Here is a 27,195-nt window from a genome sequence, read left to right on the forward strand (position 1 = left end):
GCGAAAAAGCACACAGCAGCAGTGGATTCGCGTTTTCCTCGCACGATTGGTTTCGTTTATCTAGCGACCGAGCCCGTTTTATTTCTCCCGAAGTGCGTGTTTTTTGAGTCGGTCGGGCGTGTGTGAACCGTTCGAACAGAATACAGAGCTCAAAGTTGAGATTGTTGTTTATTGTGCATAATTTTAGTTTAGTTTGACACGGGTGTTGGGCGTGCTAGATTTTGCCTTTGAATCGAAAAAGTGCTACTCCAAAAGTGGAATTTTCTTGTTGGAATATTAAAGAAGAAGAGTTGAAGCGGTGTGGAAAACAAAGAGGAGACGAAATTACTCATCGCAAGACAGCAGTACTAGATTTATAGCTGACCAGAAGTGCGACAAAGGTTCATTCACTCGGTGAGTTGTTAGAGAGTAAGCAATGGTGCCAGTATGACAACATATTTGGGATATGGTTAGATTCAATATCTATCATTTTTTGAATTACCTGGAATTAAGATATGTTCAGTACGTTGGCTCATGTCATAAAATGAAATCTGATACTGATTCAAATCATCATCAGCATTAAGTTAGCGAAGTTTAAGTTTTTAACCATTAAGTTTGACACTCCATACATACGTTTGTGCTGTGCTTTATTTTGAAAACAAAATGCCTAATATAAAACTTTCAGAGCAAAGCTCGCATTTTTTGTGATGACGGATAATAAACTAAATACACTGAAGTCTTTTTTATGCGAATTTACGTACCGCATAAAAAAAACCGCATAACTCTGAAAATTCGCATAAAAAAAACCGCATAACTCTGAAAATTCGCATAAAAAAAACCGCATAACTCTGAAACTTCGCATAAAAAAAGACCGCAGAAGGGCAAACCGCATAACTCTGAAAATTCGCATAAAAAAAACCGCATAACTCTGAAACTTCGCATAAAAAAAACCGCATAACTCTGAAAATTCGCATAAAAAAGTCGCGTAAAAAAACCCCATAAAAAAAAAGACCTCAGTGTATTAAGATTCAATTTGAAGAGGAATTCCTAGAGATTCGGTACTCACTGAAATTAAGTCTTTATAAAAACCCGTAGTGAATAGTTTTCTTTTTCTTTCAAAAGTGGAAGTTAGAAGGGTGCTTATCGGCCGCTATCACAAAAACGCAAAAATATTGTTACATACTGAGCAAAAAAGACATAAAATGCAACTCCTGTTTTTAAATGACAATCGTTTATTTATATATTTTTGAACTAGGAATAATTGCTATTGTCCCTATAACATAAAACTATTGAAATTAGATTTCCAACCATACGGAGACACTACATTTATTTATTTTATGCCTCCAGTTTACATTTTTTTTATTTACTTCGATTCATAGTAAATCAGCTATCAATTACAAATCTACTTGTTTTTCAGTTCTCTGTCAACCCTGACCGTTGAGTGAACACATCAGCAACTCTCACTGAAAGTGTCAGAAAAAGCAGCCGAAAGAAATTCGTACAAGTGTCAAACAGAAAAACCTAAAGAGTGTAGTGAGTGTTGTGCGATAACATAAAAGGTAATAGTTGTAGAAAACTAGGAAAATACTCGCTAGGCAAGGTTGAATATTTTGTTTTTCTGAAAAATATTCCATCACCTTGAACGGTACGACGTTTAGAACAGATACTTTTTTTAGAAAGGCAACTACGATAGTGTGCTTTTTTCCGGTACGGATCGCAACACAGCACAATCCGAAAAAATGGCAGATATAGATGATGTGATAAGTGATCAGGAGAAGATCCGTATCGTGAACGATTTCATCCTGCACGCACCGCCAGGAGAGTTTAACGAGGTGTTTAACGATGTTCGGGAATTACTGAACGACGACCGGCTGCTCAAGGAAGGTGCGAGCTCCGCATGTGCCCAGTACAATAAGGATCAGCTCACACCAGTAATACTAGAGGGTTCCGAGCTTGCCGTGCTCGTCACAGAGTTCAACGATCTGGGTAAGTAAAAGTTGAATTATTCGGTTCTTTCTCTAGATTGCCCTTAAAACCGTCCTGTTGGACAATAGTAGCAAGCAAACAATGTCTGTCGATCGGTTTAACTCACCGAGATTGGATTTTATTTATAGATTGCTTTCTATTCTGTGTCCACTGTCGTGTGTTTGTTGATTTGCAGAAATAAAAATCAGTAGAGTAAGGTTTTATTTCGGGCGCGACAAATCGTGCATCTCTTGTTATCATGAATTAAGTTGGTGTGGTCAATAATGTTGCACGAATCTTTCTTGCGAATGAAGTTTCTGTAATTAAATACGAAGAACGTTCTTATCGCATCAATTTTACACTTCGATTGAAAAAATCAAAATTTGTTCTTTCTTTTTTTTTTAACTATTTATTGGAATATGAGTTAAAATTAAATTATTAAGATTTAAATTGGGTGTTCAGCCACAAGTGGTGACTTTTCAGCCCTATTATATATACGATTTTGTTATTACCATGAGGACATCATTTGCTTCCGGAATTCTGAGATTTTTGTGTAGGGAAAATTCTAAACCTACTTGTATTGGGTAATGGGGAAAAGGAACTTATATACTAACTTACTAACTAATACAGAGAGCGAATCGATTCAATTGAAGATTGCATCGATTTTTGTCGGAATTTGCTTATAATATTATGTGACATTACATCTAATGCTTCTATATTTGTGAGTCTGTGTCACTTATTACACTTTGCCTGGATTCCTTCAATGTGATCCTTGAAAGTGAGTTTTTTTAATTCTATTTCTTCTGGACTCAATGAACGAGAATTGGAAAAGTTAAATTTCCAGAAATTTTGGGATGAATTACAGTCTGCGTTGAAAAAAAAATTGCAATATGTGTGTGGATTTAGAATAAAACCACGAGTTAGGTGAAAAAAATTGCTTGAAGCTTATTTCTATATAAAGTCTTGTAATAGGGAAAATTGGATATAAGCAAAATTTTTTTAGAAAATTCACAAAAACTGTCTTTCTGTTTAGAAAATTCGAAAATCTCGGCTTTCGGGAGTATGATTCGTCATTGATAAATTAGGTTTTTTCGTGTTTTGTTCCTACGAGAGCAAAATATAATGTTCGTCCGAACGAGATTTTTATTCTATTTGAAGTGTTTATGTTTATGTTTACTATCCCAAATATCACTTTTTTCCCCGAGTCAAAGGCACGACGAGTCGTTTTTTTACTTTTCAGCTGCTCTGTTTGTGTAGTAGTCGGATGGGGCGAATTCTTGAGAATACAGCGGGTGCGATACTATTTCTCAAAAATGTTCTTTTATTATATCCTTCACCAGGTAATGATAGACGGCACGTGATCGTGTTGCAATATAGCTTTGTCATGTTTTTAAGCCTATTCCGACCGGTTTTTGATCAACGCATTTGTTCAAACTAATAATTTGTTGTTGATAGCGATTCTTGTTAACCGTTTCGTCACCACACCACACTCGTTCCATCAAACACTGCCTTACTGTCTTACTGCCAAAGGGATTTGGCTTTACCGTTGATAAGCCGACCTCACCAGGCATCAATTTTTCTTCACCCGTGATGTTTTTAGATTGTCTATCGGTATCCATTTTTCCTACTTCAGGATTTGTCGCATTTTTTCTTGATTGATCTATCTAGACTGATTTATGATCATCAGAATTCACTCAATTTTTAAAGGAGACAAAACAACCGTTAATGCATTGTATTATTTTGAAGCATTTGACTCTCTTGAATAAGAACAGCTGTTTTACTGCCCGATGTTTCGACTACTGGTTTCGTTTTTCATCACGGAAAATATCTCAATATCGTCTAAGAAATTGTAAGCTTCCAAAGACAATCTTTGCAAGTGTTTAGGTTGTGCACAGTGATAATATTGACATATGGTAAGATGGGGTAAAAAGACACTTTTGTGTTTGCCGCATTGTAGACACTACGTTTTTGAAAATATTAGCAAATCAATCTATAAATCTATGAGTTCGTCGAGTACGCAAAATGTCTGGATGTGTGTGAAAGGTATTGTAGTCGCACGCAGTTTTTTTTTCAACTTTATTTGGTCGGATCCGGGATTATAGGGTGACTAGTGTAAATTGAAAGTTTCAAATTACTTCGTCACTTTTCTCAGATATACAAAACTCCAAAATTTCATCCGGATCCGACTTCCGGTTCCAGAATTACAGGATAAAATCTATATTACTTCCCGGCTTCTGGTTCAGGAAGTACTGGGAATATTATTCACAAACTAAATATTCGAAAATTAGTTTCAAATGAAAGGTCTTATGATTCCATACGGAATTCCTGAATTTCATCTCGATCCGACTTCCGGTACCAATATTACAGGGTTATGAGAACATTTCAAACCTTCATAGAAAGCGCACCGTTACGTATATGCGCTGGTACGGAAGAAGAAAACACTACACCGCCTCCACGATCGAAGCACACAGCGTGCTGCGTTCGATTTCATACACGTGGTCAAGAGAATGAAAACCGACACCGGCAGATGCGCAGCAGATTCTCGGATGCGTCACAATAGATTTAAGGTTATTTGAAATAACATGCGTCAAAGGCATCATTACACTACTAGGAGGATTAAAACGAATAGATATTCGTATTGTGCCCAATTTTTTGCTTAAAAACCACTTATCTGGTTCTCCCACGTTTGATTTACGCAGTTTTACACCACCGTATAAATTCATAACTGAAGAACGCTGTAAAAAAAATTAGAATATATATGCGAAATCGAAATTAGAAACAAACGATGAGTTTTACGGACAACAATTTACGTTACCAATCGGGTGGATGTTATTTCAATTTGTTCAAATGTGGGTTCGAAATGGCTTTTCGTGGCTTTTTTTACCCCACCTTGCCCTATAAACCAAACGTTTTTATTAGAATAATATTACCAGTTGAAGTTGTACTAAGCAAACAAGTGATCATATCATTTTCGGACGAGGAACGTCAAGATATTTCTTTTGATAAAAACGTGCCCTAATCCACCTAGCAGTGAGATGGTAAGTTTTTTTATCAATCCGCATGTATTTTTTGCTTGATTATTCGCCGGTGTTGTTAGTTTTGAAATTAATTTTATGTTGTTTAGCATTATCAATTATTGGAATCTCTGGTTTCTTTTTCTTGTTTGAAAACTTTTCAGAATCTTAAAATTTTGTCCCTCAAAAATGCAATTTCTTGAATATATTCATTTTGTGAGATAATCGAACATTACTGAAAACGTACCTAACTTAAAACTATGTATATACGCGTAAAAAATTACCGGATAAGAACCTTCCATAATATGCCTAGTGGTGTAATAATTCCTTTCTCATATTTGCATATATAACACTGTTATGTTCTTCAAAATATTGTTTTGATTCCTGAAATGGGGACATCTAGGGGACGGGTATGGCGTGGATAGTCGATGCCTTTCACGCAGCCCACCTGGGTTCGATTCCCAACCACGCACATATGTTCAGAAAGATTTTCTGGTGTATGACCATAAGGTGTTAAAACCCCTCTATAATTAAAACAAAAAATGGAATCCATTTCTGAGAAAACGATGTGAGTTCCACTATTGTAGGTGAAACAGGGAATAGGTGGTAACAGACTTAGAACTGATACACTGATGAACCTCACAAATAGCATACCGAAATACACTAGGGTCTTTTTTATGCGGTTTTTTTATGCGAATTTTCAGAGTTATGCTGTTTTTTTATGCGAATTTTCAGAGTTATGCGGTTTTTTTATGCGGTACGTAAACTCGCATAAAAAAAGACTTCAGTGTACTAGTATATGTGTCTATTGATATTTCGTAACATTAGTGGCGAAGTAGTAAAGCATTTTTTTAATATAAAAGAGTGAAATTAAATTTATTTTATTCAAACGTTTTTTTTTTGTTTATTCCACTAACCGCTCAGAAAGAGAATTTTTTCAATATTTTTCACGGGTTTTGCTTCATCACCTTAATTAACTACCTAAAATGTTTAACAATTTCCCTCTGTAATTTCGGAACCGGAAGTTGGATCAAAGAAATTTTTATAAGTGTACTATCGGATAGTATTCAGACATTTTGCTATCTCGATGAACTGAGTCGAATGGTATATAATACTCGGAACTCGGGACCTCTGTTCAAAAGTCGGTTTTCACAGTTATTGCATAACCTTTCTACATGACAATGAAGTGCAAAACCTGGACTCGGATTTTTCTTTACAAAAAGGCGTTTAAAAACATATTTTTTGCAAGAACCGGACAAAAAAAACTTGAATGCATAAACCGCTTAAAAACTGATCATTTTGCTTGTTTAATACGGGCGTCTAGATCCACACTGCGTTTCATTGTGACAATCGGCACTTCGAATGCTAGAACCGGATAAGTACGTTTATTTCGGAACAATCGGCTTCGTTTTCATTCGGTTTTTGCATTCGAGAAAACAAAGCGTAACGCTTTTTCTTTGTTGAACTACAGGTTGGCATAACAATTCAACATAAACTGTTATGCATTGACGAATCTAAGACGAAACGTAAAGATAGTGAAACCTAAACGAGTTTTGTAAATTTTTGTAAACGATTTTTTCATTTAGCCGTTCTAAAATTATTATACCCCGGTTTTTAAACACAAACATCTACTCGACAATATGCAATACACTGAGGTCTTTTTACACAAATTTCCGAAGTTACGCCTGTTTTTTTTTGTTTCAATCCGAATTTTCGAAGTTACGTGATTTTTTCACGCAGATTTCCGAAGTTACGCGTTTTTTTAGGCGAGTTTTCCAATTTATCCGGTTTTCTTGTTTTGTCTTAGAAATGCTCGAAAGTGTAAAATTAGAGCAATCCACACCACCAGTGTTTTTCAATGAAAAACGGTATAAGTCAACTCTCTGACATTTTCGATTAAAATTTTTTTTTATTTACAGATCTCGACGTTTCATGCATTTCCAAACATTTGGCATCAACGAAAAATTCCTTTTCAGAAATCTAAAATTAGTAAATTTTTTCAAAATTTTTTTCTGAGATTACACCAGAGCTGAGCGTTTCATGTACACTAAGGTCTCTTTTTACACGGTATTTTTTGCAAGGTCTTTTTTTACACGGATTCCGGAATTAACACGGTTTTTATTTACGCGGGTTTCGCAATTAACACGGTTTCTGATGAGAGTTTGAAAAGCACTGTCATTTGTTTTTTGAGAAAAATTTTAAAAAAGGAACAGGTTGTCTGTAAGAAAACGATTAAGAGAGCTAATTCAAAGTTTAAAAGGTAACTAAAATCATTCACTCAATAATTCACGTGATCATTAACTGTCGTTCCATAAAATGATTAATCAGTCTTCAGATCTTCAGTCCCTGTTGTAAATTACACGACAACGTCTCTTTCGCTCAGTTGTGGTGTATGATGTCAGCATCGTCATTGATATTATCGAGAATTTCGTAGCGTTGAAGAAATAGTCGGATTTACTAATCTCTTCAACTTTTCATCATATCGAGCAGTACAGTATTTTATACCCATTTGAATAATATAACTCTAGTAGTATTATGATTTACGCCGATGAAATGAGTTGCTTCATCATGACACATCTGTCGCTGCCTGCATAGATCTTTATCCAATACCCATGTCTCCCCACTCAGTTTAGTTAAGAATGACTGTTAAGATCGTTAGTGTTTATTACACGTTGCACCTTCGGAATTGAAAAGAACTTATTCTCAAGCTGAAAGTGAAAGTGTTTATGGCTGGTATTATTAGTACTTCTTTAGTCGAACGTTCTAAATTGTACGTATTATCGTTCTTTTGAAAACCGAATTCATTAAACATAAGGCATGAGCCATTTAGATTATTTTGCTTATCGTACAACGTGTTTCCTGAGTGTTCTAATTTTAATTTGTCATCCAATGTATTTTATCAAGTATGACTAGACCATCTCGTAACCTCAGGTTGGTTTTTAGATTTCCGTTTTTTATTGTGAGAAAACAGTTACATTTTATCAAAAACAGAACAAACTAACACTCAAATCTACGGTTTTTTGGGATTATTTCGTCAAATTTTCCACGCGGTTTTATTTTTGCACGGTTTCCGCAATTAACACGATTTTATTTTACACAGATTTTTTTAACACGGTACGTAACCCCCGTGTAAAAAGAGACCTTAGAGTATTTCTAAGACATTTAACATAAAAAAATCTTTAGTTGTGTTTTTTCTAAGCGGATTTCCAAAGGTTTTTTTGCGAGGTCGTTTCAATATTTCTACCGTAAGTGGAAACGTACACACATCAAGCAAGCTTCCCACGCATAGGAAAGAGCACCTACAGCGTATGTGTTCCGATACTGAAACTAAATAATGCGTATTATCCTCGCATAATAAACTTTCTATTGGATCAACCCTAGTTGATTGTATAACTATTCACAAAAGCATCAATACAGTTTGTTTATTACGAAGTTACACTACCAGTCAAAAGTTTCGGTCCATTTGCTTAATTATTTTTAATTACGATTTAATTACGTCGTCTACTCAGTGGATTTTGTCAAGCACGTAGATCGAGTATAAACGTGTTTTGACTTGTTGTAATCTATCGATGCGTCTAGTATCTATTACGCGCTACATCCTTGTGTTGCAAAAACTCACTTCAAGAACCATATTTACAATTGTTCGTTAAATTTTTTTTTCTTGCCCACCTTTTTGAGTAGAACATATTTCGCATTCAAAATAATAATTTTTTTATGTGAATCGACGTAAGTTAATGTTAATAAAACTATATATTTCATGTTTAATTAGTAGAGAAATGAATCGAAAAGCATAGCTTAGCATAGCATGTAGAGACACGGGCAGTCATTATGGCACTACATGAAGGAGGTTACTCAACGCGAAAAATTGCTTCTAAATTGCAATGTTTCTAAAAAGTTATGAGAACGTTACAAAGAAAGAGCCAAAACAGAAAAAAGCCATGGATTTTTTTACGTTTCCTGAACATTGTAAAGTGGACCCAAACTTTTGACCGGTAGCGTATGTCGAAATCACTGGTGCCACCAAAATTGAAGACAATTTCGAATGCTCATCGTATTTTTCCATGTTCTGCTCTATGCAACTTTGGATACTAGGCACTGGATACGATTATTATTATCAATACATTTCAGAGCAGTTTCTTTCGCTCGTAGTAAAACTGTGACAAAACAATTTATATAAATATTCAGTAGAGTCGCGTGTCCAAGCCATATCTTAACCACAGTTGCTGAACACACGATCCGAGCTTGATAACAATGTATATAAAGATTACAACGTATTTGCCGTAAGATAAAACGAAGGGACATTGTGTGTGCACTGGGCAACGTAATCAATTCTATTGAAGCATCGGGGTCAACTGCATTCCAGTAATAGCAGCGAAATTGAGAATGCGTAAAACAAATGATTCGATAAATAGAACCTTGGACTCGAAAATACCAGTTCGTGTCATCATTGGGCGTCATTTCTCTTGGATGACAAGTTTAGATTGGAATTAGAAATCAAACCCGCTCAAATGCTCTGGAAAGATGGTGTAAAGTATAATCCACTGTGTTCATGTAATAACGCCTTTCAACACCGTTTTAATATTTTATTATGAATTGCTTTTGAAACTCGAATCAGTTCAAAAACCCGCACCGCATCTCGTTTGTTTGTTATCATTGTGAGTGAACGCATGTAAGCTGCCAGCACGCAGCAGCTGACTGACTTTTGATTTTTGTTTCTTTCTTTGTTTCTTCTATCATTCAGTTGCACTTCGACGTTTATCAGTCTCTCCTCCTATTGTGCTTCGAATGTGTGGCGAAGGCGAACGAGCGGTCTGTCACCGAAGCACAACAATGTGAAGCCGTGGGATAGTCGCGGCACGGGAAGAAATGGGGGGTGAAGGGAGGAGTGGTTTCAATTTGCGCGCCTCGACAACCGCCTCAACGACGATACCATAAAAGGCAATAACACTGTTTATATGTATGAGCCCCTAGGAACGGTGGCGTCGACGGTGGTGACGTCTATGCGACGTCGACGTGTGTTGTGATGAAGTGAATACTCCGACTTCAACCAGAATGGTATGATTTTTACCAAGAAAAACGAAAGCTCTCTCTAGCAAAGCCTAAACGGCCGCCAACATGTGGACAGATACGGATCGGTTGTGTAGTTTGCGCTGTAACCAATCCATCGTACCGGATCTCGGCTTTTATCGGTACTCTATCAGTTTGGTTAACGTGGTGTTTGCCATGTGGGAGTGCCGAAGATTGTATACAGTTTGTATCTGTAATCAGTAAGCTTGGCAGATATCGCTTATCACTGACAGGAGTTAGTAGAACCGAAAATGAGTTGTTTTTTGTAAATGCTGCTAAAGAATTCTACACCCTGTTTTTTTTATTGAACGTAGGAAGGGTTTATATACCTAAAACAAAAATATTTAAATATATCGCTTTATCTATTTCATTACTTTATTTCGGGTTTGGTGGGTAATTTCAAATCGTAACAACAATAGATCTTTTCTGCGTTTCTCATATAGAAAGATTATTCAATTTCTATGAAAATCGAGTTGCTATGAGACTATGAAAATTTGTGCCTAAACTTTTCTCCGAGAAGGCAAAGTTTACAAATTTAGCTTGAAGGTGAAATGTAGTCCCAAAAAATGAGCGCAAAATTTTAACCGCTTGAGTTGAACGAATCGTCGCACAGAGCATAACAGGCAAAATCGACATATATGTTAGAAGCCAGGAATATTTTCAGTGATTAAGCGCAGTGGACTAACCACACGTTTTTGTTGGTTTGTAAAAGAAACTCCGATTAATTTGTAATAGATTTGTGAATATTACACACTAGCACTATGATCCATTAGTATTTATAATTAACTAACATGAGGTTATATGTATATGTGTTGACTAACATATACAGTGGCGTCTCGTGACAAAATTCACGGGTTGTGCACTGGTTATGTGGTATAATGATGTAACAGTTTGTTGTAAGCAGTGTTGGGAATTGCCGAAAATTTGACTCAAGCTGCTCGATATTTATCTATATTGTATACAACATTTTCCATTCGGTAGAAGATGCTACAAGAACTCGAGTCTCTCAATGCATGAACCGCGAGAGAATTTTTCTACATTTCTTCGCTCCACTTCATACTCTGCGTATTTCACGGCCCTTAAAAAAAATGCATTCTGATAATGATTGGTGCTGTGTGGAATTTACCAAGAGAAAATCGCAAGTTGATAATTATCGCAGAAAATCGAATCGATTATTCGACTTGATGATTTTCATACTTGCAATATTTCAAAACCCTTGTTTGGAGCATTCACAGACATTTTCATAGACACAACGTATACAAAGGTTATATGCACATAGTTAGAATAAGCGGCAATAGTAAAATGATTCTATCGCAATTATCCACTACGTTTGTTGCTTCAGAGAGAATCCCCACAGCAGCGAGCTAAACTTTGATTCTCAAACAGATCAGAGAAATTCGCTTTCGCACTGGTGTCTATTCTATGTTAAATGAACCATGCAGATTTTTTGTTGATGATATCCGTCTCTCTTTGATGGCACTGATTGAATCGTGTGAAGAGTTGCTAGTGAGCGTTCTTTGACACGATGAAAACCATCCTTGGTTGTAAGTGCAAACTAACGATTGATGAAAGGATATTCGATTTTGTTTTTCAATACACTGAAATAACGATATTCTTTTGGATGGGATTTTTTTTATTAAAATTATTGTATATCAATAACACTATATAACAAAATAATCGAAACAATACAAGAATTCAGCGCTCTACACGTCGACGAAATTAGTCAATAACTTCATCAATAAAACTGCTTCGACGTTGCAGTTGAGACAGCAATTTTTTTCAATTCTCATAAGCATAAGCCATTGAAGCCTCTCTTGAAGGTGTGCATACAAGTTCTCACAGAGCCAAACGTGACAGAGAGAACAACAAATCTCATTGCTGTACAGAGTAATTGCTTCTCTTCTTAAATCTGTGCTGTAGCTCATGTGCACGGAATACACACTAAAACAGCGACAAGAGATACTTGAAATTGGGGGACTGCTGGGTACAACATCGCTCATTATTTTATATTCGGTACCATCCGAACTACTTTCATCGCAAAAATAGAGAATCTTACAAATGATTGAATGTGGATAGGGATGCAGTTAATTCCTCCAGTTTGTCCGATTGTGCAGTGCACGAGGTGCACATGAGGAAAGAGATGGCAGTCTACCTACCAATATTCCTTAAATGCCATTCGCTTCTTTAAATGAAGTTGATTTAGGCGATATAACTGAAAATAAAATGATCTACTTACAAGATCAACTTTTTCAAATGATCATCCGAATGAATTCGACTTCATCACTTTTTGAAGTATTTCAAATCGGATGGCAATTCGCCAATAATATTACAGGGTCCGGCACTCGAAGTGTAACCAACTTCAGACCGCTCGCGCAGCTGACGCACGGGCATCAGCTCTCTAGAAATTTGCTAAATGACAGTTCGGAGTTGTATTGTTTACAAGCGCAAGAAAGCATTTTGCCAAAAGTGAACGCGAAAAAAAAATCTTGACTTGAGAGAGCGAAGGAGTTGCTTCGTTTGGCCGAAAGCGGTCAATTTCCGAACATTGTATTTTCTGACGAGAAAATTTTTCCAATTGAGCAATTCGTAAACACTCAAAACGATAGGGTTTACTTGACCGACCGTTCATACGAGAATTTGAGTCATCGATTGGCCACCAGGAGGCAGCACCCGCAACAGATAATGGTTTGGGCCGCTGTAACCGCAGATGGGCGCTCTCCAATCGTTTTCATCGAGCCTGGCGTCAAGGTAAATGCGACATATTATCGGGAAAGTATTCTGGAGGTTGCTTTGAAGCCGTGGGCAGACAAACATTTCGGTGGCAGACCATGGACGTTTCAGCAGGACTCGGCACCGTCTCACAGAGCTCGAGTGAACCAAGAATGGCTGAAAAACAACGTTCCAAACTTCATCACGTCCACACAATGGCTCTCGAATTCACCAGATGCGAATCCAATGGATTATTCTCTTTGGGCCATTTTGGAGAGCAAAGTCCGAACTAAAAGATACACCAGTCTCGAGGCGCTGAAAAAAGTTATTGTCCGCGAGTGGGCCAAAATACCTGCAAGTCACATTCGGGCAGCTTGCGATTCGTTTTTTGACCGTCTCAAGGCCATAGTCAAGGAAAAAGGTGGTCATATCGAGCAAAAGTGAATTGATTCTGAATTTTGTATTATTTTTACACATTTTGTACTTTGAATCAAGTAAAAGTAATTTTCCAAACGGAATTTATGGCCTTTTTAATTGGTTACACTTCAAGTGCCGGACCCTGTATAATGAATTTAAAATTTAACAGTGATGTTAAATAATTATTTGAATATTTTAAATTGGAATGCTCAATCTTTGAAATCGAGTGAAGATGAATTTTATAATTTTCTCAACCAAAATCAAATTGAAAAGTAATCCACATTATGTGGTTCATCGATTTAGTTTTACTGGAATGGGTGGTGGAGTTGCCATTTTTGTCCAACGGCAAATTAAACATCGAATATAACCTTCTTTCAATACTAAAGTTATTGAAAGCTTGGGAATCGAAGTTGAAACCATTCATGGAATTTATTTCATCGCTGGAGCATATTTGCCACTCCAATGCACCGGCGAACAATTAAATGTAATGTCACATAATATTATAAGCAAATTCCGACAATAATCGATGCAATCTTCAATTGAATCGATTCGCTCTCTTTATTAGTTAGTAAGTTAGTATATAAGTTACTTTTCCTCATTACAAAATACAAGTAGGTTTAGAAATTTCCCTACACAAAAATCTCAGAATTGCGGAAGCAAATAATGTCCTCATGGTAACAACCAAATCATATATATAATAGGGCTGAAAAGTCACCACTTGTGGCTGAACACCCGATTTAAATCTTAATAATTTAATTTTAACTCATATTCCAATGGTTATTTAAAAAAAAATGATTGAAATTTTAATTAGTAGAGAGCAGTGCCCTATTTTGTCTGCTAGAATTCTCCGGCATATCGGATTTCCCTGCCATAGACGACGGTTTTGAAGGGGTAAGCGATATATCAAAGGGAAAGCAGCGCTCTGATTGGTCAATCGATGCAAAAGCGAAAATGTTGGAAGCACATGAATCTATAAATAGAAGCAAAATTATAGCTAACGTTTCAGTCCTACGCGTAGTATGCTAGAGGTAGGTTGTTGCTAGACAGCAAGACAAAAAGTGCCATAAAACGATTTGAAGCTTTAATTGGTATGCTCTGATCTTGTGTCATGCAAGCTCGGATGAAATTCAATGTTATGACGTTTCGCCTGCGTAAGATTAATTTTTATTTTATATAGGATGAACTCTATTGATAATAAGAAGAAGTTTATCGCTTCAACCGAAATCGCAGAGTAGTAGAGAAACTTAACGCTATAAAAATCACTGCTTGCATACAAAACTTGAACACAATCTTGACGAAGAGAAGCTTTAATATCAAAATCCGTTAGCTCTTCAAAATCAGTGAAAGTCAGTAAAGACTTTTGACCGTCTTTTTCCAGTTTTGGACCACTGTGCGACGCACCGAAACAGAAGACGAGTGCCATAAATATAATACCTTTTTTCGTGTTCCTTTCCCATATTTTCAAAAATATCACTAAAAGATTCTGTAAAGAAATTTTATGTTCAAGCTGGAATAAAGTTATAAACTTTCTTTCGGTATAAACTAACATAACTTTTTTCATATGCGAACAGTTATGTCAAGTCAAGTTTATGAGAATTTTTTTAAATTTCGCGTCGTCGCACTAAATGACTTAAACAAAAGTAGCTGTCATTTTCAGATTCTATTCAATGACGTTTCCATTTCATGCGCTTTAATTTATTATTTTCATATACAGTGTCAATACAGAATTTTGATTCCTCGAAACCGATTTACAGATTTTTCTCGTGGAAAATATAGATTTAAATGAGGCAACCCTGCACGTTATATGAAATTGAACAAAGCACATTGTGTGCTTCGTTCGAAAAGCTGTGGTATTTTCTTCTTCCGTACCAGCACGTAGCGGTTTTGCATCGTTTGCAAACCAAAAGTCGGATCTGGATGAAATTGCACAGTATCTTTTAAGACGATGATAGCTTCAATTTGAATCATGATTTGTGAAAATCAGTTTTACCCGTTGCACAGTGGGAAAAAAACCCAGGAAACCCGCAAAGAAATCGGGAATCATGGAAAAAGGCAAAAAAACAAGAGTGTTTCTTATGTAAAAAACGTGCTTAATTCATCTAGCAGTGAGATGATACCTTTTTTTTATCAATCCGCATGTGTTTTTTGCATGAATATTCTTCGGTGTTTCAGTTTTCATGACATTATTCTAATGTCCGTCGTTTTAAGTGGCAATTTGCGATTTTAATCACTCATTATTCTGTAATGTCGAAACTGAAAATCGGATCGAATTTGAATCTAAAAGTGTAACAATCGATTAAACATTCCATGATATGTCGAAGTAATTTCCACTTTAGAGTTTACGGTAATTTAAGGTACTTCCAGAGCCGGTATTCAGGAACCAGCATATCCCAAACCGATTCGTATGGCCGTATGACGAAAAAATTGCCATATTTTCCGAAACGAAAACTGAATACAATTAAAAATGAAATAAGTTTATTTGGTTATCGACTATCCAAATCTGCAAACCCGATAAACCTGATTAATTTGTGTGAAATAGACATTTTTATACTAATCACCCTGTATCCCCGAAACCGGAAGTTGGATCTGACTGAAAAGCAAGATGTCTTATAGAATCTAAAGACTTTTCATTTGAATCTTAGATAATTCTTAGACTTCATTTGAATCTCAAAACAGTTCTGCCATTCACGAGAAAAATGAGTTACACAATTTTAATTTCGTTTCACATGTCCTCCTGTTGCTCCGGAACCAGAGGTCGGAACCAAACGTATTTCAGAAACCTTGTTTGGGAGCATTCGGCTTTTCATATAAATCTGAGTTTGTAGAAACCGGTTGAGTCATCTCCGAGAAAATTGAGTGAAACTATTTGTCACACACGCATTTGCTGATCTCGACGAACTGATTCGAATGGTATATAGGTGTTATGTTCTTCCAGCATTTGTTGCTGTAAGTAGTTCAAATCAATATAATTATGGAATTGTTCTCAACTCGAAAATGCTGCCATCATCTAGTTTATTTATGTCATACTCGAAAATTATGTTGCCAAAAACGAACCGTGCTAAAATCGGTCCAAGGCAAAATATCATGCTGTACACAGTCTTTGGGGTACTTAGAAAGAAATGTATGTGACAGTATAAAAAATCGTGTTTGATGTTGCTCCCAAGCATTTCTTTGCCAGACAGCGCTCAAAACTTCTACTGCTGGAATAGGGGAAAAAGTCGCTTACACAAAAATTTCGATATATCCGTTAAAAATCGACGGATTTTAACAATCTATGGCTTGTTGGATAGGTATTACCGTGTGGAATATAAGTTTTAAAATATATTCTGTTTTCAAGGTCAATTGTGACAGATACTGTCAAAAAACTGAAAATTTTGACATAAAACTTCGTATAACTCAAAAAGTAAACATCCAATCTTAAAACCATTCAATAGCGTTTTGGGTGACGGGGAGACCTTTCATTTGCGACTAGTTTGATCAAAATCGGTCCAGCCATCTCTGAGATCTCGACCTCTTAGTTGATAACACACACACATACACACACACACACACACACACACACACACACACACACACACACACACACACACACACACACGGACATTTGCTCAGTTCGTCGAGCTGAATCGATTGGTATATAACATTCGGCCCTCCGGGCCTCGGAAAATTTTTCTAAAGTTTGAGCGAATTCTATACCTATTTTTTATATTTATAAAAAAAGGTAAAAATTCAAGAAATTCAATGGAATGGTTTTTAATGGCCACACGAATCGCCATCCTGCTCGTTTTGGCTATTTTATTCCAATTCCTCCAATATGTGAAATTTTCATCTAAATCACCCTTAAGCCTTAAGCGAACCACGTTGAAAGCATACGAAAACTATCTTATATTATGTAGAAAAAGTCTGGAGAATCGAATGGAAGAACCTTCACTGGCCGCACGAAACGTTCTGGTGACTATTTTACCCCATTGCTTCATTTCATTTCATATCTTATTGTGAATCTTCCTTAAATCTCGGTAAAATAGTCATCAAAACGTTTCATGCGGCCAGTGTAGGTTCTAGCATTCGATTCTACAGACTTTTTTACATAAGATAAGCTAGATTTAGTAAACTTCCAATGAGTTTTACCATGATTTAAGACCGATTTACAATAAAATGGGGTAAAATAGTCTTAAAATTGTTTCGTGCGGCCTGTGTAGGTTCTTCCATTCGATTCTCCAGACTTTTTTACATGAAAGTAGGCTATTCCAGAATACCGCACTCGACTTCTTTTCAAGTTACAGAGCGAATGTTATAGGAAACCCCAAAACTGCTGTACATTTGGGGTAAAACGAGCATTCGGTTCTACAGACTTTTTTTTTACATAAGATAAGCTGGATTTAGTAAACTTCCAATAAGTTTTACCATGATTTAAGACCGATTTACAATAAAATGGGGTAAAATAGTCATCGAAACGTTTCGTGCGGCCAGTATAAGTTCTGGCATTCGAATTTACAGACTTTTTTTACATAAGATAAGCTGGATTTAGTAAACTTCCAATAAGTTTTACCATGATTTAAGACCGATTTACAATAAAATGGGGTAAAATAGTCATCAAAACATTTCGTGCGGCCAGTGTAGGTTCTTTCATTCGGTTCTACAGACTTTTTTTACATAAAATAAGCGGGATTTAGTAAACTTCCAATAAATTTTACCATGATTTAAGACCGATTTACAATACAATGGGGTAAAAAAGTCACCAGAACGTTTCTTGCGGCCAGTATAAGTTCTAGCATTCGATTCTACAGACTTTTTTACATAAGATAAGCTAGATTTAGTAAACTTCCAATGAGTTTTACCATGATTTAAGACCGATTTACAATAAAATGGGGTAAAATAGTCTTAAAATTGTTTCGTGCGGCCTGTGTAGGTTCTTCCATTCGATTCTCCAGACTTTTTTACATGAAAGTAGGCTATTCCAGAATACCGCACTCGACTTCTTTTCAAGTTACAGAGCGAATGTTATAGGAAACCCCAAAACTGCTGTACATTTGGGGTAAAACGAGCAGGATATCGATTCGTGCGGCCATTGTGCACCATTCCATTGAAATCCTTGGACATTTTTACTAAAAAAAACGCTTTAGTTTGTTAGGCACAAATCTCCAAATATCAAGGGGAACGTGCCATTTGAGCCAATTTGTTCTGATACAGAATTCTTTGCGGGTTTTCACAGATTTTTCCCCACTGTGTGTTGTTGGGTAATCGAAGGAGTTCCGTTTTTGAAGCCTTTCTTAACTACTACCGGTGTTTTCAACGGTGGAAACCGGGTACTAGTAGTCCCAAAATAAGGTTTATATATCCACCAATTAACAAGATCAGTTTACCACTAGGTTTTATAAAAATTTGCATCTTGTTTCATCATCACTCGTGAAATTGAAAATTTTTCACTTATCGCGCTGTAATGCCTAAATCGGAAGTCGGATTTGAATCAACTTTTCAGGGACTTTTCAACGAATTTCAAGACCATTTCATTTGCATCTTGTAAAAATCTTGTTGTGAGTGCGCATTTTTCTCTTAGATTTGCACATATTACCCAGTAATTCCGGAACCGGAAGTCGGATAGAATTGAAATTTAATAGCAACGTATGAAACCATAAGACCTTTTATTTGAATCTAAGTTTGTGAAAATCGGTTCAACCGATAAAAACGGATAAAATTGAGTGACAATATTTGCCACACAGACATTTTGGGACTTCGACGAACTGAGTCGAATGGTATGCGCCTCGGTTGAGTTGGTTTTCAGAGTGATTACATAACCTTTCTATGTAAGAAAGGTAAAACAAACGAGATCTGAAAAAATGTTTGATTTACTTGCAATCTATTTTGCTAATAAAATATTGAGCTGCGATTTATTAAAAAAAAATAAATGAAGCTTGCGAACCGGTGTTTTGATCCAGAATCGATATAGAAATGATGAAAATAACACTTGATTATCAACAGAGTAACCGGAAAAAGCTAAGCATTAGCGTTCAAGAGATAAGAATCTTGTTAGTTGTTATTTGATCGAACGCGTTCGGTACAGATTGTGGCGCTGAGCTTTCTGCGTGTAGGTTACATAATAATTTTGAAGGCAACAATTAATTCAAATTAATCCATTATCACAAAAAAAAAAACATATACATATCAGTTTCCAGTTTCTGATGTGGAACAGCATGAGTCAAAACAAAATCAATCCGCACAAATTGCTGATCCAGCGCTTTTACTTTAACTTTCTTAAACAACAAGACACTGATCTCATTATTCTCGTCCTGTCTATTATGCGTTGCCACCTTTTGCCACCCTCAAACTATCCTCATGCGATTCACCATATCTTTGATTTCATAGTGGTAAGCAAAGATTGCTCACCGTTTTGCAATTCATGACTCACCGTGCGCTCATACCTGCAATGAAGCCGCACAATTCCGAGAAAGGCAAAGTAAACACAGCGACACTACCCCTTGCCATGCTGTGTTATCAGCCGTACCCGGCGGCACCGCAATAAACCTTTTGCTGTAAATGATATCATTTTCAGTGTTTTGTTTTTTTGTTCCTTCTATATTTCAGGTGGTGGTCGGTATTTTGACCCTCGGACGAAACAGAGCTTCAAGTTTGACCACCTACGCAAAGAGGCCTCGGACCTACAGAATCACGACGGTGATCACATTTCGGAGCAATGGCGTGCGATGTTAGACATCGAGTCGCTGACATACAGTGCGAACCACTACCGCAACGGATCCTGCTCGACCTACGGCCGCACCAGCAACGGACAGATAACGTTAAATGTGTGCATCGAAGACCACCAGTTCCAGCCGAAAAACTTCTGGAACGGTCGGTGGCGTTCGGTGTGGTCGATCAGCTTCCCAGCGACCGGCGGTGGAACGGCCGAGCTGAAAGGAATGCTCAAACTGCAGGTGCACTACTACGAGGACGGTAATGTGCAATTGGTCTCGTCAAAAGAGTGCCGCGAGTCGGTAGTAATTACGAACGAAGCTACCACCGCCAAGGAGATCATACGACTGATTGAGGAAAACGAGCACGACTACCAGACAGCAATATCGGAAAACTACCAAACAATGTCGGACACGACCTTCAAGGCGCTCCGGAGACAGCTTCCGGTCACTAGAACTAAGATCGACTGGAGTAAGATAGTGTCGTATAGTATTGGTAAGGAACTGAAAACGCAGTAGAGGGTGTGCGCGGGTGTTTCGTGATGGGTGGGAGGGGCTAGGTCAGGTCGATATGAACATTATGCGAAAACATATGTACATCATTGCATAGCGTATCGAAAGATGAATAAAAAAACAGGGGGAACGTGATTTTGGCATGCACAGGTCTAGCCAGTCTAGCGAGTAACCGTGTGTGCGGCACGAACGAAAGTCAGCGAAAAATTATAACAAATTTAACAATTATTTCCAAAAAAAAACGCAAAAATATTCGAAACAAAAATATCGTCTTTTTACAATAAACGTACGCTAGAAACAAAAAAAAACAAACAAAACAAAGCAGACTTACACTTTAAACGATAGGGAAATACACAATGAGAAAGGAAGCCAATTGTTCTGCAAGAGATTAGTTTGTCATCGCTGTAAATGCATCGCTCTAGGGATAAATGAAAATGTTAATCTAGTGAACAGATAGACACAAACCAACAAGAAATCAATTATATACAGCAAACAGAATCAACTCTACACTCCTTAGTAGCAAAAAAAATGGAAACTCGAATTCACCGACAACGTTTGACCGACTAGTGAACTCTTTCTACTCGATAAAGTTTAGCCAGTTTCGCACCAACCTCGATGGAACAAATACCAGGTCGGCCGTATGCTGCCGGCGAGCTGCATCCATAGTTTAAATTTAGTAGTATACCGTAGAAAAGCGGTAGACATTCAATTTGATAAGAAGTGTTAATGCGCTCAATAGTTTAATGTACACCGCCGGTACCCGTCCCTTAGTTTCCCTTAGTCTTTTCCGTGTTGTTCTAGCAGACACCCGCAGTCGGGAGGGTTTTTCATCCTTCCTCTCCCTCCGGTCTACTCTTTCCGGTCGGTAGAATCCTACCGCCTACTGCCTACAGCACAATTTCATTCCGAAAGTGTTCACACTTAGCGTACTTTGTGTGTCTTTTAGTCATGGCTCGGGCCAGCGATCGTGATGTGTTGTGATTGGTGCAGGTATCGGCACACTATCTTATCGGCCAGCCAGTCAGCCGCCATAGCCGCCTTTGGACTAGCGGATCTAACGCAAACGTTGATAAGATTTGTGTAAATTTTAGATGCCGAATTGGACTACTCTTGAAATTGTAGAAATCAGTCAGTCACACAGGCTAGCGATAGTTCGATTTTATACAGATAGCGTATTTATAATACGATATCTGTCTAGGCAAATTGCGACTTGGCTTAACATTTGTAGATAGCAAAAAGGATCATAATGAAAATTCGCACTTTCAAAATGCATTCCCAAAACTCGAGTTTTTGTTTCGATTATCATCTAATTTTCAGAGTAAAAAGAAACAATTTATGTGAGTTTTGGCATCATTCATATAATAATTTATTTCGACTTTATATCCAAATGCGCGAGTTTTGGCCTTAAGGGCTGAGGACAGTACCGTAAAGTGGTAGGTTTTTTGCTATTTTCCCGTTTCAAATTAAATTCTCTTGGAAACGGTGCAGAATATAGAAAAACCCACCTGACAATGTCTTCGAAATTTAGTTGAAAATATTCTGTGAAATTTTCAGAATGAATGTTGTATTTTTTCTGACTGAAGAACTGCTGAAAATTGGAACGCTCGGAAATGCATACCTCTACTTGTTCATCGAATATCTCGGCTTTGAAGGCTTGTATCATAAATCTACCGTGACAAAATCTAGATAATTTAGTTTAGATGCGATTAGTACATAAAAACATATATGTTATCGCGATAAAAAAAAGTCTTGTATTTTTCTGTGAAACAAAGTCAGTTTCAATGCATCCGCCATTTTTTTTTCACTTTGGTTTCCTGATAGCATTCTGAAAAAGGAGAGAGAAATAAAATTGGCTCGACAAGGCTGCCAAACACACATACATTCAATCTTTGTGAAAGTTGAATATTTTTTCATTGTTCATTGGAATCCATGTAATGTCCAACCCATACGATAGATTAATGTGATAAAACTTCTCATCAAAACAATAAAATGTATGCTGGCAACCCGGTACAGTTTGCCCATATACGAGAGAGTACAAGAGAAATGCGATGCGCAAAGGGAATTCAGCGAGCCACGTGGTCGATTTAAAACTCAACACGTCGCCCTCTGTCCTCAGGCCTTAACATCTGTCACATAAAGTTTTACACGACCACATAATCGACGGTTTTTTTGCATATTAAGTGGGGCAATCTTTTACAATTTCATTTAGGGGTGGGCACATAACCGTTTTTACTTTTCTTTACATAGTCTCAGTGCAGAGCAGTTCAAATTGAACTGCTTAGTGCAAACTCAAACAGTTCAATTTGAACCGCTAAGCAGACGTAAAGTTAATGCTATTTGCAAAAAACCTTTTCAATTTGCGCCGAAGTTTTCGTTCGGCACGTCAGAAAAGACAGCGGTTCAATTTGAACTGTTTAAGTTTGCACTAAGCAGTTCAATTTGAACTGCTCTGCACTGACGAGTCTAAGACGAAACGTAACGAAAAGTTTAAAAATTGTTTTTTTTTTAATTTAATGCTTTAATCGATAGATATAGAACATCATTGCAAATTATTGCAAAGTTTTAAAGACGAATTCCGAATACTTTTGAAGATATAGTTGTTTGAATTTTCGCGCGCCATGCCATTTCTTCGAAGCGTATGTACTATAAAGTGCGCTTTCTCGAAATCGCCGATTGACGCACAAAAATTAAATTACTGAACCAATCGACACGAACCTTTTCCAATTTTGTTAGATGTTATACAGAGAAATGTGTGCACCTCTTAAATGCATTAAAAATTTGTTTTAAATATTTTATTTTTCATAAAAACAACTACAAACAGTTTGGAATTCGATATAGTGGGAACAAGAAGACGACTTTTCAAAACCAGCCTTGGGAGATACTCATTATGTCTGCCATTTTGAATTTATTTATATTTACAAAAGTTGTTTTTTTCTTATTCTCAAACGTACATCTACAGATATTATAAAAAAGGAATTTTTCTGTGCCATTTGTTCTGTTTCTGTTCAATAAAATAAAGAAAATGATCCAACCGTTTCATAGAGTGCCCCCTTTCAACAACATTTCTTATACATTCTTCACTACTTTAGGTAATTTTTGAAAAGTGCTTCTTCAAAGTGCCCTAGTAGTTTTCTATTGGACCAGTGCAGTGAAACTTCATTCAATTCAATTGAAACTGAATGTGGAACACATTGACGATTTCTCTACTGCAGTAAACTTCACTCTCGGACACACACAATGTTCAGATCATCCGGTTTGAAAACGACAAGATTCGCTTCATACCACTCTAGCCCGTCCTTCATGCACTAGCATGATGCTCAAACCCACCAGAAGATCGTCGGACCGTCATAAGCCTTCAGGAGAGAAAAAAGCTTAGAAACACAACTCTTAATTCATTCATGGTGTTTGCGGTAACAACAAGTTGTACTCCGTTTGATTTCGTTGACTTCTGGCTGTGCAACTTCCGGACATGGCATTTTGCGACCGAATTCTGTTTCTCATTTGAAGACTTCTGAACTTTAAACGTGTTCAGTCTAGCTCTAGTTTTTCTATTCTGCACATAATTCTTGCTCACATGCAACTTTTAGCCATATCTCAAACTGAGGTGTTCGGTTTCTGTTTAAAGGCCGCGTTTGTGATCGACGGCTTTTAGCTACCGATTTTTATTAGATTGCAACCTTTTTCTGATAGCGCGATGTGACAGATTCTCAAACTACCCATGCGAAAGTTTTCCACTTTCTTTCTTCACCATTTGGAAAACTTTTGCGCTCTTGATGGAATCAACTCACAGAGTGTAAACAATACACATTAAACTATGTTTACGTAAACTTTAATAAATGTTACACAATGGATAAAAAATTAGAGTAATTTGAGTGTGTGCGTATTTTTAACGGTACACCTTTTATCTAAAGCTCTAAAGGGTATTCGTAGCCGAAATAAAATGTATTATTTCTACCAATGATGCTTGAATTGTTTCATATTCTAATACTCTAACGCTGAGTACGATTGATTTTGATATCCAAAAAAATACCGAAATATACTTGCTTTGTGATTTATATCATTCATTTATTATGGTTTATAAGAAGTATACAAGCTTCAAATGGGCGTGTCTGCTACAGGATCTCAGCTGGCTACTGAGTCCTTAGAAAGCCCTATTAGCAGCTGTAGCATGCATTTTCACCTCACAGCGAACATAATTATCGCATGTCACTAGTGTTCCAAGATATATGAACTATTCAACAACCTCGTAACATACCCCATCATTACCCTCTTCGGGTCCTACACCGTTTGGTCTTGGTAGAGTTTATTGTCAACCCTATTCTAACGCTGCCTCTCTCTGGAAGGGCACAAAGGCCTCTTCCACAGCTCTACTATCCACACCAATAATATAAATGTCGTCCGCAAAATCAAGAAGCACGTGAGACTTATTGACGATAGTTCCGCTTCTCTGCATGCCGGATTTTCGTATCGCACCTTTGAGCACTATATTGAACAACATATTTGAGAGCGCGTCGATCTGCTTTAATCAATCTAACGTCACGAAAGCATCGGATGTCTACCAGCTATCTTGACGCTTGATTTTGATCCATCGGGCATTGTTCTCTATTTGTCGATGTACACACTCGACTTGTATCTTTTGGCGAGTATTGAACTACCGAATAATTTTAATAATTTTTAACACTGGGATCTCTTTTGAGAGCGGTTTTTTTAATACGGTTTCTTTTTACGCGGATTTCCGAAGTTACGCGGTTTTCTTAGGCGGATATCCAAAGTTATGCGGATTTCCAAAATTACGCGGTTTTTTTCGGCATCAAAAAAAAAAATTTCGATTCTGGAAGTCTCCTAATTTTTGTATGTCCCAAAGTCGATTTTCACAAAAAAAATGTTTTTTGAGATTGCACCAGATCTGGACGTTTCATGCGTTTCTAAGCAATTTAGCATTAAACTTTTTTTTTATTAGTTTGAAGGTTTTTTTACGCGAATTTCCGAAGTTACGCGGATTTCCAAAGTTACGCCTTTTTTTTTGCACGGTTTTTTTACGCGGTGCGTATCCCCGCGTAAAAAGATACCTCAGAGTACTGATATACCAGCACAAATAAACTTTTGCTGACTGCAGTACCCCAAACTACTGCTGTGATGAAACGTTTTTTTAACTGAAAAAATCACTTTTCGAGATTTGAACAACTGAGCACGGTAATCCAATTTAAGTGTTTAGGATTACAGCATCATCACTGTTTCGGATTTCAACATAGATTCTGAGATCATCGGCAAGCGGTAAAATTAAATATTAAATTCACATTATTAAATTAAAGTAGGAAGATCAACGAACCTAAATGACTGCCTTGTGGAATTCCGGAAGAGACGAGAAACGCTTAAAAAACATGATGATTCTGGAAGGCTACCTCAGAAACGGGAATGAAAATTAGTGCCAATTCAGCTTCCAACTAGCACCGAAATTATTCTTCAGCATACAGTGCAATATACGAATCCAACAAATTCGGAATTCAGAAGATATTTCTAACAACCATCTAATGTGTATTGGTAGTTCAATATTAAGACGTCTACGAGTGGCATGTCATCGATGATTTTTGCCGTAGTGTACTTAGAGTGTGATATGTTGTACTTCATCATTAATTCTTGTTAGGTCCCTAAACCGTTGCAGTTTCGACTTTTGAGAGACTTTTTTGAGTTATATTTGTCGATCGGTTACTATGCATAAAAAGATGCTGATTTTATTCAAATTCTAATAAACAAACGAACAATTGTTACAGATTTTTTTGTACAGTTACATGAGGATCCATTCAATTCACAACACGTTCACGTCGTTTCGCATTGTCCCCAGTGGAAACAATTTGTTTAGTCAAAATAAATCATTGTATGATTTCCAACTTCAATTCAAAACGAATGGCAATGCTGTGTGATAGATACAAGATCGCACGGATTCTGCAGAAACGAGCCAATAAATACTTCCGTAACCACCAACTATTGCTCCTGTCCCCCTGAAATGTTGTAGAGCAGTGTAGCATAAATAAAACATAAACAAATACAGTATCAAATGCACCGCTCCGTGTCGCGTACCGCCACAAACAATAGAATTAAATCGAATCCAGCGAATGGGCGCGGTTCAAATAGTAGATCGATAGAGTTGACGAATGTCTCCACAAAGAGCTGACTGCGTGGAACGTTCAACAGGATAACAATTAAGTAATGACGATCGCAAAAACGAAAACAAGAAAGCATGATACATGATGAATAATAAAACATGAGTAAAACAATAGTGACAGATACGCATATACACTGAGACGACAAAACGTTAACGTTAGAAAAATGAATAAACAAACGATAAACAGCCAGACAGCACACAACACATGCATGAACCGTTGAGTAATTATGAGGTAATTCAAACATGAAAACAGGCAAGGAGAAAAAAATAACTATATTAAAATGAAAAAGTAATAAAAATAATGTATATTTAATTATTATTACATATATATGAAAATTAAATAAAAAATTCATATAAAAATGCGGTTCTCACGAGCAAGTGAACCATGATATAATCCGAATCTATCCCTTCTTCTTCTACGATACAGAGAACACCGTATATTCGTTTCGTTGCCGTATTGACTATTATTCACATTCGAAATCCGCAACTTTATGAGAGGCTACTATACATCCGTGATGTGATGTGATAGATATGTTCACCCCTATTCTGCATTTCGATCGAATCGGATAATTTCGATAGAATGTAAAAATTTGCATTTTGTAATCCGATCGAGTGATACTTTTGTATGGAAAACTCGAACTCGATCGAGCTATACAGAATGCCAAATTTCGTATTCGATCGA

At 36.9% G+C, this 27,195-nt stretch overlaps 1 protein-coding gene across 1 annotated transcript; it reads left to right on the plus strand.

Moving 5' to 3' along the window:
- LOC131434896 (F-actin-capping protein subunit alpha) lies at positions 1-26,887 on the plus strand. The gene is made up of 3 exons (XM_058602143.1): positions 1-393; positions 1,397-1,965; positions 19,734-26,887. The coding sequence occupies exons 2-3, from the start codon at positions 1,719-1,721 to the stop codon at positions 20,354-20,356; spliced, it is 870 nt and encodes a 289-aa protein (XP_058458126.1). The 5' UTR covers positions 1-393; positions 1,397-1,718; the 3' UTR covers positions 20,357-26,887.
- The last annotated feature ends 308 nt before the right edge of the window (positions 26,888-27,195 follow it).

This window comes from Malaya genurostris, chromosome 3, assembly GCF_030247185.1.
Source record: "Malaya genurostris strain Urasoe2022 chromosome 3, Malgen_1.1, whole genome shotgun sequence".
NCBI lineage: Eukaryota > Metazoa > Arthropoda > Insecta > Diptera > Culicidae > Malaya > Malaya genurostris.

Excerpts from the sequence above, each read along its gene's own strand:
- LOC131434896 (XM_058602143.1), top strand. The coding sequence starts at position 1,719 with ATGGCAGATATAGATGATGTGATAAGTGATCAGGAGAAGATCCGTATC. Across the intron at positions 1,966-19,733 it reads CACAGAGTTCAACGATCTGG|GTGGTGGTCGGTATTTTGAC; the intron begins GTAAGTAAAAGT and ends TCTATATTTCAG.